At 44.5% G+C, this 13,874-nt stretch overlaps 1 protein-coding gene across 1 annotated transcript; it reads right to left on the bottom strand.

Annotated features, from left to right (window-relative positions):
• Window positions 1-257: 257 nt before the first annotated feature.
• CRHBP (corticotropin releasing hormone binding protein) lies at window positions 258-13,511 on the bottom strand (the record flags this gene model as incomplete). Its single annotated transcript, XM_080804793.1, has 7 exons — window positions 258-1,017; window positions 3,676-3,793; window positions 8,358-8,506; window positions 11,028-11,238; window positions 12,547-12,704; window positions 12,975-13,068; window positions 13,431-13,511. The coding sequence occupies 7 exons, from the start codon at window positions 13,509-13,511 to the stop codon at window positions 860-862; spliced, it is 969 nt and encodes a 322-aa protein (XP_080660919.1). The 3' UTR covers window positions 258-859.
• Window positions 13,512-13,874: the final 363 nt, after the last annotated feature.

Consider the following 13,874-nt stretch of genomic DNA (forward strand, 5'->3'; position numbering starts at 1 on the left):
TCAGTTCTCTTGGAGGACAGTGGGAAGAGGATTTCTGCACCCTGCTGCCTAGACCAGTTAGTGTTTTTTATGCAAACACTGGAAGTCTGCCCTGTGCTCTAAATAATTCTATTCCTGTGGCCCAAGTTCTACTGGCTGTAAGAAGTCTAAACTGATTTAGCTCAGCATTTGCTTCTGCAGCACGTAAGAACATTATTTTCTGATGGTAGTAAATGAGGGGACTACTCAGGAAAACAAAGCACGATGCCAATATTCTTACATATTTATTCACATTTGTATCTGTGGATGGAAACTTTTTCCATGCTACAAAGTTGTGTTAGAAACAAGATGCTACAAATCAATAAAGAATAGTTATAGTTATTGCCTATTATAAACAGAGTAACAAACAGAAAATAAACCAGTGCAACTACTTTGGTATACACAGACATTCAATGGTTTTCTGCTCTAAGACTGATATGAACACCATCATTTTAATTCATTTCTGGCATTTTCCCTGGAGATACATTTTTTTTTCTTTTGAGATACAATTTCTTATTGGCCATTGCTTTGTGCTTCTCTTACCAGTTCAGGTTTGTAGCATACCAAAGAATTACAGAAAACTGTTTTTCTACCAAAGGGGGGCTAGTTGCCGCCACGTGGTCATCCACATATTACAATGAAAAAGAAGCAAGGTACAAAAATTAATGCACATTTGTGCACACACAGGGTGTCTGCGTGTGTGTATGTGTCTAATGTGTGCTCAAGCCTGGGAATACTGACTGATATTAAAGGCTTTTAACTAGCTAGTCATCAAAATCATATACAATAGCCATTAAGAACTCACTTAACTAGCAGCATGTAAATCACTGGGGTTGGTTACTCAAAGACTAGACAAACAGATTTCTTGGATACTGTTCCCACTTGGGTTTTCCAGTTCATATGGTTCCAGCTGGCGGTACTCAAAAGTCACACGATTTATGTGCTTTCCGCTGGACACCATGCGCACCACCGTGTTGTCACAGCCGATTTTCATTTGGGCTACAATTCATGAAAAAAGTAAAAGGTTCCCTGTAGGTTAGAAACCACACAAACCATTCTATCGACAAGATCATTTAAACACAAGGAAAGCAAGTGGATGTAGCTTCCTCTCACATACTCAAGCCATGTGCCTGCCATCAGGCGAAATGTCCTGTTTTCATTTTTATTATAATATATAATTAATTGTAGAATACCAAAAGTGAAGTCAGGTTTCCTCATGTGTAAAAGCATTTGTTAGCCAAATAAAACTGGCTGGAAAGAGGAGTTAAGAAAATCACGGCGGGGGCGGGGGGGGGAGACAGAAAATCATAAGCCCAAAATTGTGTCCTTTAGACCAGGGTATGAAACTGGGGCTTCATACCTAATCTAGTTGTAATTTCAACATTCCCCCCCACCCCCAAAGGTAGCCTTAATCAGTCAGTCAGGAATTTTTCTATCCTGTCAATGAGTCAGCTACAGGGGCCCTCTGCATCCCACAAAAGGAAGATGAGGCAATCCGCATGACAAGACACCTTGCTTTCCCCCCTAAGGGAAAGTGGCCTTGTCTGGAACAATCTTCTTCTTTTGCCAAATTTCTTGCCCACCCACCCCCCTTCTATAAAAACCTTCCATTTGGTACAATGCCTTTGAGTCCCCTCTGCCTGCTAGAAGGAATGCTGCCCAATTCATGAATTGTTTAATAAAGCCAGTGAGATCTTTAAAATCTATTCAGTTGAATTTTTGTTATTCAACAGAGGCAATAAGATGCTCTGCACTTTTCATGTTCTCCTTCCTACCTGCAAGGCTTCCACAGTAAAGGCAGTGAAGAGAAGCCGGCTGTCTACTCTGCACCTCTGGTGTAGTTCGGGGGTCTCAGCAGGAACAGTACCGCCCTCTAGGGACAGGTTGGAAATTTGCAGGGGCAGTTTTTGGTTGTCATTATCTGAGGATGCAAGTGGCATTTAGTGGGCAGGGATAGAGGATGGAGTGTATGCTGGATTTTGTGTCGACTAAAGAAATATCACCTGTTTATTATTTTCTGAGCCTAGATAATAACCCTGTTTACATATAACCAAAAAATCATTTGCATAGTTTAGATAGACACGAATATACTTACTTTTGTTCTATTGTTATTTGACAGAGAGAGACACAGCAAGAGAGGAAACACAAGCAGGAGGAGTGGGAGAGGGAGAAGCAGGCTTCCCACTGAGCAGGGGACTCGATCCCAGGACGGGGCTCAATCCTAGGACCCCGGGATCATGATCTGAGCCAAAGGCAGCCACTTAATGACTGAGCCACCCAGGTGCCCCTCAAGCTGGTTCCAGAGGTAAGATTTATCTGCCCAACAATAATTTTTTCTGCTGTTTTAATTTTAATTTTGTCTGTCTTCCGCTCCCCAGCCCCTTGTCTCTGCCAGGCCTGCATCCCAAGGAACACTAGCATTACTATTGCATTACAGGTACTTCACAAACCTGTGCCTGGGTTCAGAGGAAGTAAAACAGCCAGATACTTACCTGAGGTAAAAGTCAATTCAGAGACATTATAAGTATAAACCCTATAATTACTTTTATGTAAGAACCTGGGAGTCTAGGTTAAGCTTCTATGAGCAGGTCCAAATTTAATTTTCTTTAAATGATTTGGAAGGTTATTCTTTTTCTGTTCTCACTCTAAACTTTGATATATGTAACATGCTCCATTTCCTTTGTTAATGTGCACCTGATTTACTTATTATTTGACATAACTGCACCAAAATTCCTCTGCCTTCAGTTACCTAAATTTTAAGGCAAGAGTATTCTTTAGACCTTAACCTACTCTTACCCAGAGCAAATGCATCTTTTCGCAGGTACCCTCCAGCATGGAAGGATCCAGTGCTTCAGAGAACACAGTAAGAGGCAAGCCAAGCCACATGTACTCACAGTTTAAACCAGCAATTCCCAGCCCCCCTCACCCCACGTAACCATGAACCGATGGAAAACCTTCACTGATCCCCCACAAAGAATATCTGGGTTTGCTTGGCATGCCATGTATTAAACTGGTCTTTCATTACCAGTGACCATTTTTCAGTTTCAGAATGTATTTCTGTTTTTATAGTGGTCTTCCAGAGGCCCACTTTGCCCTTAGACATTGGGGACATTCAGCAGTTCTGAGGATGTCTAATAAAGCATAACACTTTTGAATTTATGTACTATGAATAATACACACATATACATATATGGAAAAGTTATTTAGTTATCTATTGCTCCATTATTTTAAAAAGATATTGCTTTATTATTATACTCTTACTAATTGATTATACATCTATTTGAAGCATTGTTTTCAGTTAGTAAACTTGTTAGTCTCTAGAGGATGAAAGCAGGCACCTTTAAGAAGGTACAAAGAGCACAGAACATAAAAATAGTCATTTTCATGGTTTTCTTGGGGCCAACTTTAAACATGCACCCATCTCTCTTCAGAGGTTCCTCTCCCAGTGTCAGGTATTTTGCTAATGCCTTCTCGATACCATACATATGCTCAAATATAAAAATCTTTACATTGGCTCAAGGTGCAAAATGCAAGTTTTTTGGGTGGAACTTGCCTTTTCATGTATAAAAAATCTGAGGTGTTCTATTTGAGGGAGTATTAAGTTTTATTAAAGGAATCTTGACAGGCTCATAAATAATAATCAAAGAAATATCTCACCAGGGCCATGAAACGAATAGCAGAGGTCAGCCAAAGGCATCATCTTGGAGGGGTCCAGGCCAGGTCCTCCCAGCAGCTCCACAAAATCTCCTATTCCCCCACAACCTGCTGAGGGGTTCTAAGAGAATAAAGCAGCAGAGAAAGATATATTTCAACAAAAGTCAAACCATTTGACCAACCACATGTTGGTGAATTCCCTCAATCAGCCGTTGCCACGTTGGTAGTGCTGTTTCATTGAACATCCGGGACTCCGGAAATGAAAAGACATCTCTAAGGAACAAAATCGTAAGAACTGCTCTTCTAAATGAGTTGAGTAATCAGTTTCTTTACATGTGTGTGCATTTAAAAAAATATATTATAATCTCAAGGACCGAAATGATGAAATGGGAATCTGTAAACTCCACATAAAATGAGTGAAAATTGAATCTGAAAATGCTTTACTTTTTAAATCATCTGCACATACATATGGAATTATTTGAATTTCTTAATACATGCAGTCCATATTTATAAATAGGGCTTTCATACCAGTTCTTCTTTCAACTCACCTCTTTTCCTCTTCTTTAGAAAGGACTTTTCCTGCTCTTGGGACAATCCTTATCACTTCTACTAATGGGCATTTAGATTAGTTCTAAGAATATTAAAGAAGGAAAAGAACGCTCCTTTGGAGGTCAAGGTAGGTCGAGCTACCAGTGTCTTTCTCCTCCCAACTAAAACAAATTTATTTCAAGCTACTCCAAACCGGAATGTATTCCAGGATGCAATCCACTGTAACTGTTCTCCACTTCCCTTCATCCTTTCCACATTGCCTTGTCCATGGCAATTCCTGCACTTCACTTCCCCACAAAAATAAAGCAGCCACTCTCAGAGGTTGCCCCTTGGGCCACCCATCTCTGCTGATCAGGTCTGCTGGCCTCGTCGGCATGGTCCCCTGTGCCCACAGGGCCCACACTTACAAAGGCCCTGTGCTTGGCTTAAGGCTCTGCTGTCACCTGAAATTTCTAATAACTCTAAGATAAGGGCCCGCACATTTTCGTCTTGCACTGTCCCGCAAAATTACAGTCGGTTTTGCCTGTGATCCTCTTCTTCGCTGAGACAGACTATTGAGAGATCTAGTGCCACATAGGGAACAACATCTAAAAAGAGAAAATGTGGGGCTCCTGGGTGGCTCAGTTGCTTGAGTGACTGCCTTCGGCTCAGCTCATGATCCTGGAGTCCCAGGATCAAGTCCCATATTAAGTCTTGCATCGGGCTCTCTGTTCGGCAGGGGGTCTGCTTCTCCCTCTGACATTCCCCCTCTCAGGTTTGCTCTCTCTCATTCTCTCTCTCTCTCTATCAAATGAATAAATAAAATCTTTAAAAAAGTAAAATAGAAAATGTTAGGGACGCTTGGATGGCTCAGTCCATTAAGCTTCTGCCTTAGGCTCAGGGTTCTGGGATCAATTCCCTTGCCAGGCTCCCTGCTCAACAGGGAGGCTGCTCTTCCCTTTCCCTCTGCCCCTCCCCCTGCTTGTGCTCTCTCTTGCTATCTCTCTCAAATAAACAAAATATTTAAAAAATAAAATAAAATAGAAAATGTTAAACACACACACATTCAAACATCTAGAAGACACTGAAATGCAACTAGAACGGGACAACAAATGAGGAAGTAATATAAAACCAACTGTTTGGCTAATACAAGGAAGGAGGTGGGGACATACATTTTTTAAGTGTCTACTATATCCTGGGCCCTATGCTTAGATGCTCTACACATAATTTCATTCAATAATGAAACAGAGGCTTAATTAGCCCTCCTGTGTATAGGGCTTATGTTCTTATATGAAGAGTTGAATGAGAGATGAAGGGGAAAAACATCTTAATTGTCTTTCTCTTCAGGAGAGAATGTCCAGGGGGAACATCCCTTAAGACTAAACTGTCCACTTGGTTCTTCAGGTTCTAAATTTCAGTATGAGGTGGTGAAGGGAAAGGCAGACCCCAGAGAGAGAAATGAGAAGTAAGGAAGTTAGGAAGAAGTAGGAGCTAAAATGAGGGGAACCAAGAAGAAACAAGGAAGTTGGACACACCTGTTCCTTGACGTTCAGTGACTTTCCTCTGCTCTTCCCAAACCTCTCAGCTATTCCTGGGAATGAGAAGTACTACACTACCCTGCTGTGTTCAGCTCCTCGGTAGTGAGCCCCTAGAGTTCTCTGTTGAGGTTCTGGCTACCTGGACTAAGCCACTACCTTCTCTTGCCTAAACTGTGACAATGGCCCTCCCTGCACCACTCTGGCCCCCACAGCCCATTCACCAGCCAGAATGGCCTTTAGGTAATCCTCTCCCTCCCTCCGTGGACTTCATTAGTTAATGTGGTCACAAGATCAGCAATCCCCAACCACCTTCACTGGACCTGAGCATAATCAAATGGATTATGTCACTTTCCTGCCTACACCCTTCAGTGGTTTCCCACTGCATTTAGAATAAACCCAGACTCCTTCATATGCCCTGCTGAGCTCTCCACACCCTGGCTCTGCCCTTCTTGATGCTGTCCAATATCCCCCCGCTCCACCTTTCTTTCTATTTCTGGGACCCAGCAAGCCCATTCCTCCCTCTGAGTCTCTGCATTACTGTCCCCTGTGTTCCAGGCTTTTCCAGTGGCGGCTGGGCCCTTCCTACCTATCACTCACATTTTACCTTAAACATCTCCTTCTCAGAGGGTTTCTTCCCTGACCACCTTACCTCGAGGAGCTCCCCGCCCCTCTCTCTACTCCTTTGTGGATTGCAGCACTCTGCCTCATTTTCTGTTGGGCACTCATCACTATCTGAATGCATTACTCTTCTGCTTATCTCAACCCACAAGAATGCAGGTTCTGTGTGAGCAGGAGTGCGTTGCTCCCTGCTCATTTCCAGCATCTAGAATAGTGCCTTGAACATAGGAAGACCTCAAAAACTATTTTGTAAAAGAATAGATGCCTAGAACTCTGCAGACTTCAACAGGTTTTCAAGCAGAAACACCAAGATTACTCCTCACAGCCAAGAACAACTGAAGTGCAGATCTCCCAACCTGGGATTGTGCTTGCCATCTTCTGAGGTATACATCAGGACAGGCATACGATCTCAGGCCAAGAGGGCTATGCCAGGGGTGCCTGGGTGGCTCAGTGGGTTAAGCCTCTGCCTTCGGCTCATGTCATGATCTCAGGGTTCTGGGATCAAGCCCTGCATCGGGCTCTTTGCTCAGTGGGAGCCTGCTTCCCCCTCTCTCTGCCTGCCTCTCTGCCTACTTGTGATCTCTCTCTCTCCATCAAATAAATAAATAAAATCTTAAAAAAAAAAAAAGAGTGGGGCACCTGGGTGGCTCAGTGGGTTAAAGCCTCTGCCTTCGGCTCAGGTCACGGTCCCAGGGTCCTGGGATTGAGCACCGCATCGGGCTCTCTGCTCAGCAGGGAGCCTGCTTCCTCCTCTCTCTCTGCCTGCCTCTCTGCCTACTTGTGATCTGTCAAGTGAATAAATAAAATCTTTAAAAAAAAAAAAAAACAAAGAGGACTATGCCAAAGACATCTGCTTATTCTGGTCTTTATCAAAGGATTATTTTCTTCCACTAAGGCCCAAACAAAACAAAACAAAAAAAATAGGCACTGGCCCATGAAATTAGGGTTTATTGGAAATTAGATATACGCCTTTTTTCAGAGCTGGTCCTGTTTGTTTGGTTTTCACTGAAATCTGCCTGATGAGGAGCAATGACCGTCTTTGATGTCAGCAAATATATGAGCTATCTTAACCTAGGAATATGGGAAAGTGAAAGGAAATGAGAATGACTCAGAGTGAAGAAGCCAGCAATGCTCTCCCCTGCCCCCAAAAATGTGGTCAAGCTCAGCATTAATTGTAAAGTCCATACAGAAGTTCATGGAAATACAGATTGATGGAGATTCTCAACTAATATTTTCATACAAAATATATTTAATTAAATGTGATGTAAAAAAAGGGATGCCTGAGTGGCTCAGTTGGTTAAGCGTCTGCCTTTTTGGCTCAGGTCATGATCCCGGGGTCCTGGGATCCAGGTCCGTGTGGGGCTCCTTACTCAGTGGGGAGGCAGCTTCTCCCTCTGCCTGCTGTTCCCCTGCTTGTGCTCACTCTCTTTCTCCCCCTCACTGCCCTGACAAATAAATAAATAAAATCTTTTTAAAAAAATGTAAAAAAAGGTCTTAAAAAATCTTCAAAACTTTACTGTATTTTGTAATATAAAAAATCCAATTTTGTATTTTATGCTACACTTAGCATTCCTTCATCACACAGTTCTGTCACTGAGATACTTCCTTCATGTGATAAAAAAATTCCAATAATCAGAAAAACAGCTGTGTAGATGACTCACACTAGGTTCTGCTAGGAGAGAATTTTTGTAAAAGAGGCAAGTACAAGAGAGTTCAATTGTAATTATATGCCACAACTTTCCTAACTGAAAACATTTCTTACATCACAAGAGAAGTAGTCAAGTAATCAGAAGGGGCACCTGAGCACTCAACATGCAGCGTAAGGGAAATAGAAGGGGGCTTTCATCAAAGCAGCGAGGGCAAAGCGCATGAGAGCTTGATAGTCAACAGAAGGTTATGTTCTTGCACTTTGCTAATGTCTGTGTTTGCCCTGAATGCTTCCTCCTCCTCTGATAAAGCTGTGGCCTTAGTACATAACTGGGAAGTAAGAAAGCAACTTACCTTGAACTGCAGACCATGTAAGTGTCCCAGGGTGAGATCTGATATTTTTATGACCACAGGATAAATTATGGAGAAGCTGCAGTTTCGATGCAAATGTGGGACGACCAGGGTAAACCTTCCACTGGGGGTCTGGGAGATCGCATTGCAGGCTTTGTGGAAAAGTAAAATCACATTTTCACTATTTGGTATGCTGGGTCTTCATAGAAGTTTATCCTATCCTTATTCTAGGCTCCTATTCATGGTCTAGGGCCCTTGTGGCCTGGACAAGAAGAGATATCACAAGGGCAGTTTGGAGTCGGGAAGGGATAAAAGTCACCAGGGAGATATGGACATTGTTGGAAGGTCCTGGGTGGCAAGGGGGCTTCTGATCCCAGTCTCAACGAGCTACCTTGTTTACAACAATAAATTAATAACCAGACATAAATTAATAATCAGTCAAACAACACTAGCTAGTAGAAGTTCTAGAAACACTTCATTAACTAGTCTCCAAATTTGAGCTGTAAATCTGAAAGAATAAAAACTCAAAGGTGAGGCCAGAAGTCAAACCCTACCTGCCTGAAACCTACATTCACTGAACTTGGAACCATGTGATATTTTTAAAATAATGAAGTTCAATAAATAAAAAAATAACTACAAAATAGGCTGAGAAAAATAGAAAGCAAGTTTATGTCTGAATAAATATTTCCTGCATGTTAAGTGATAAATTGACTAAAAGGTAAAATATTTTGGGGGCGCCTGGGTGGCTCAGTGGGTTAAGCCTCTGCCTTCGGCTCACGTCATGATCTCCGGGTCCTGGGATCGAGCCCCGCATCGGGCTCTCTGCTCGGCAGGGAGCTTGCTTCCCCCTCTCTCTCTGCCTGCCTCTCTGCCTACTTGTGGTCTGTCAAGTAAATAAAATCTTTAAAAAAAAAAAAAAAGGTAAAATATTTTTAAAGGTAAAATATTAATGTTTAACTTTATCATAAGACTTTCTGATTTGTTTTGTATCTCAAATACAGACTTATAATACATTTATTCTCTTAACTATGAAACAAGAAGTATCAGAGTTTTGCCGATCCTGGACCAAAGGTTTCTTTTCTTTTCTTTTCATTTCTTTTCAGCGTAACAGAACTCATTGTTTATGCACCACACCCAGTGCTCTATGCAATACATGCCCTCCTTAATACCCACCACCTGGCTCCCCCAACCTCCCACCCCCCACCCCTTCAAAACCCTCAGGTTGTTTTTCAGAGTCCATAGTCTCTCATGGTTCACCTCCCTTCCAATTTCCCTCAACTCCCTTCTCCTCTCCATCTCCCTATGTCCTCCTTGTTATTTGTTATGCTCCACAAATAAGTGAAACCATATGATAATTGACTCTCTCTGCTTGACTTATGTCACTCAACATAATCTCTTCCAGTCCCGTCCACGTTGATACAAAAGTTGGGTATTCGTCCTTTCTGATGGAGGCATAATACTCCATAGTGTATATGGACCACATCTTCCTTATCCATTCATCCGTTGAAGGGCATCTTGGTTCTTTCCACAGTTGGGCGACCGTGGCCATTGCTGCTATAAACATTGGGGTACAGATGGCCCTTCTTTTCACTACATCTGTATCTTTGGGGTAAATACCCAGTGATGCAATTGCAGGGTCGTAGGGAAGCTCTATTTTTAATTTCTTAAGGAATCTCCACACTGTTCTCCATGGGCCAAAGATTTCTAATTGATCAGAATAGGTCAGAATTCTTCCTTCCTATGTTTAATTTACACTTAATTTTAAATTTAAATTAAATTAAATTTAAATTTAAATTACACTTAATTCCAAAAGGAAATGAAATCCCTTGGTGATTCTAGAAGATTTCTGATTTCTAACCATACAAATATAGGAGAAACATTTCAGGTTGCTTTCTAGGGTTATTCTGCTCCAGTCCTCAAAAATGGACTTTTGGGGGCTTCTTTTTTAAAAAATAAAAATTGGAAGGTAAGTCAATACCTTATTCTTTGGCAGATTAGATCGTATTCTTCCACCATTTGAAGTGTTAATACAATCGTATGCAGCCAAAAATGAGCAATTTTTTTCTTTTCCCGATTTAAAAAAATATAAGCAGATGAACGAACTAATTTTGATTATAATAACATATTTTAGGCCTGGGCTGTTCAGATTTATAGCATCTATGTGAGTATCCGACATAAGTTAGAGTGGTGGGCTCAGAATTAGAAAGCAATGTAGAGGTCCTTCTGTCCAACCCTCTGCTTAGGACATGAAATCTGTCTATCACATCCCAGATAGAGCCTTTGCCTAAATATCTCTAAGATGGCAACTTCAGATCTGATTCCTCAAGCTAATCCCAGATTAATGGAAAGACTCAGAGTTGGTAACTGAATCCATTGTAGTGCCTCCGAAGATCAGAAAAAGACTAAAGAAAAAAAATAAAATTTTACCTACTAAAAAATCAATATCCTACCTAGCCTGGGAAATAAATTAAAAACTGAATTGATTTTCAGAGTAATGAATAGGAAATATCCTTTAGGTCATTTCTAATGGCAAAAGAATTCCCATTCAAATCATTCCTCACTTCAAATTTCGTAATTTCTTAAGGCCGGTGCAGTCACACTACCTTTGAAAAGCAGACCTGACACTCCGTCCAAGTCCTGCCTTCCCACCGGGAAGAGAGGGAGTCCACTTACGAAAGAGGTTGGGATCTGTCTTTATGCTGAAGGTGAATCCGTTTCCTGGTTCATGAACCCGGAAGAAGATCATGGCCACATTCTGGGAAGATCTGATGCTCCTTCGACTTAGACCACTGTCACAGAAATCTATGTACCGCTCAGTTGTGGGGAGAGGATGATCCTGGGAACTGGGGAACTTCTCCCCCTTGAGAATCCAACCATCAAATACCTTCCGACAAAAAACACAGACATAGGTGATCTTTTCCATCAACTCCTGAAGACACAGCTGTGTTAAAAAGGGAGGAAGGAGAGTTCCCTAGCAAGGAGTCCTCCGCAGTAAGTGGGTGACTGACAGTCTGCACTCCCCTGCCCCCTTGCTTTCCATATATATATATTCTGACCATGAAGGTGGTCTGCAAGTATTACTAATAATGATTTTTTTCTTCACAAACCTTAAAGAATCCAAAGTAAGTAAACTTTACCATACTCTACTTTATAATTTCGTCCTCCTTGGTAAATGAAACTATAGACAATATACATTTTTATCTTGGTCACATTTCCCACACACCCCATCTTCAGAAGAATTCCACACAAGCATAATTTGGGTTTCAGCTAGTCTCTGCCTTCTCCACCTTAATATATTAACAAAATATCTCAAAACTAGCAAAAGAAAAAAAAAAAAACTGGAGCAGCAACTTTACCTACTTGCCAAAGGCTGTAATGTGCCCATTTCCCTCATTTTGTAGCACTTATTTCATATTAAACTATCAAGAACTACTCAGACAGCAATGACTTCTTTTCCTTCACTTTGGTTAAAGTTTGCAATTAGATAAAAGGTCAGAGTCTACTGACGGTACCCCAGATCACCACAGGTCTCCAACTAAAAGAGTCCAACCGAGTTCACATTAGCAAAATCACCAGCTACAAACGGCTTCACGACCCAGACGTCTTCTAGGAGTTTGCCAGATTTCAAAATAATTCCACCTGGGAGGCTCTAATCATGACCATCGTAATGGGTCAGACTCACGGAGACCAACGAGGACTGGGGATGGGGTGAGGTTGGGGGACCCGTCCTCGCCTCCCAACGGCCTCAGACCCCCTCTCAGCCTCCGTCCCAGCCACCAGGGCCCTCCTGTTTCCAAACCGGGTCACCCCGGCATTGAGGACGACCTCCGCGAGCCCGGAATGCCCCGCACAGACGCGGGCCGGCCTTCTAAGCTGGGCTGGCCGTCCAGGTGGCCCCAAGCTGCGGGGCCGGCAGTTTGTATCAGTTTTCATCTCACACAGCGCTTCACGGCGCGAGTTCAAGTCTTTGGAAGCGCGGGCTCCCGGGAGCGCACCGAGGGAAATTTAAAGCCCTGCGACTGGCAAGGCGGGAGGCCCTCGGGTGCGGGGCGAGGTTCGCTCCGCGTGGCGGTCCGGGAGACGCCTCTGCCACTCCGGAACGAGGTCCCCGCCCCGCACCCCCACGCTGGGCACCGCATCCCGACCGGTCCCCTCTCGGGGCCCCGCGGCGGGCGCTGGCCAGTGGCCTCACCTTCAGGAAGTCGCCGCCCTGACAGTCGATGGAGACCAGGTCGTAGTGGATGGTGATGAACTCCTCGGGCTCGGCGATGAGGAAGGCGGCGCAGTGCAGCTGCGGCCGGTCGGCGGTGAAGGTGAACTGGCCCGGGAGGCTCAGCATGTCCAGGCACCCTGCGGGAAGGGGTCAGGGGGGCGGGGGCTGCACCCCCCGAGGCGCCGGCCCCTGGCAGCCCGTCTCGCGTGCGCGGTTCCCGGGTCTGCAGCGCCCAGCGCCGGACTCCCCGACCCCCGCGGGCGCGCCTCCGGCTCCAGCGGGACCCCGAGATGGGACTCGCACTCCACCCCACCCCCGGCGATGCCCGGAGCCTCCTGCCCCGGCGCAGAGCCCAAGCTCGCCACCTCCCCGCTGCCCGCGGACGCGCGCCGGCAGCCCCGACTCACGCAGAGCGCGGCGGTACAGAGGCTCCCCCGCCACCTCCCGCTTCAGATTGGCGCCGAAGAGCAGGAAAGGGTCGTGGTCCGTCGCTTCCCGCAGCTGGCAAAGAAAATGAGTCAGTCGGGAGAAGTTCAAGAGGTGGGAAAGGGGACTGGAAGCGGGGCCCTTGGTCTGCCCCGCAGCAAAGAGAATAAAGTGGCGGGATCAACGTCTCCCGCGTCCAAAGAAGAAAAGGTCTTAGATCCTTTCTACCAAACAGGGCATCCCCAGGGGCCAAGAGGCAGGGAGGAAGACTAGCCAAGGGGAAACCAGGAGAAGGAATGGGCAAAAGACAGGGAAGAAAGAGCTAATCCCAACAAATGCAGCTTATTCACCCCCCAAGGCTGGACACACACACACACACACACACACACACACACACACACACAAGATGTGATGGGGTCAGTCTGGAGATATCTCACCTCTAGGTACCGGTTCTCCCCTCTTAGAGCCATCAGGAAGATCAGAACGAAGTGATACTGAAGTTTGAAAGAAGGAGACATGCTGGCCTGGCTTCTGCAGCTGGTCTTCTTGGCTCTGAAGGTCTCAGGCTTTGCTTCCTACACCTTCGCCCAGGCTGAGAGCTAGAAGCTGGTAGGGTCCCTTTGCTGGGTCTCTTTTATAGAGCAGTGAGGAGGGGGGGCTCTCTGCCCCTTAACTGATCTGAGCTCAGTAACCATGGGTTACCCTGTCTCAGTGACAAAGTGCGTGCTGATGACGAGGGTCCCCCTCTCAGCCACAAATTTTTAGAGTGGTCCAGCATTATTCACCAAGAATGATTTCAGGGACTTACAACTTATTGAACTAAACTGTGGGAGCGAGAATGAGGTAAGGCTAGAGAATAAAGGAGGGCATTTTGCTGGATC

The sequence above is a fragment of the Martes martes genome (assembly GCF_963455335.1).
Source record: "Martes martes genome assembly, chromosome: 5".
In the NCBI taxonomy this organism is placed as follows: Eukaryota; Metazoa; Chordata; class Mammalia; order Carnivora; family Mustelidae; genus Martes; species Martes martes.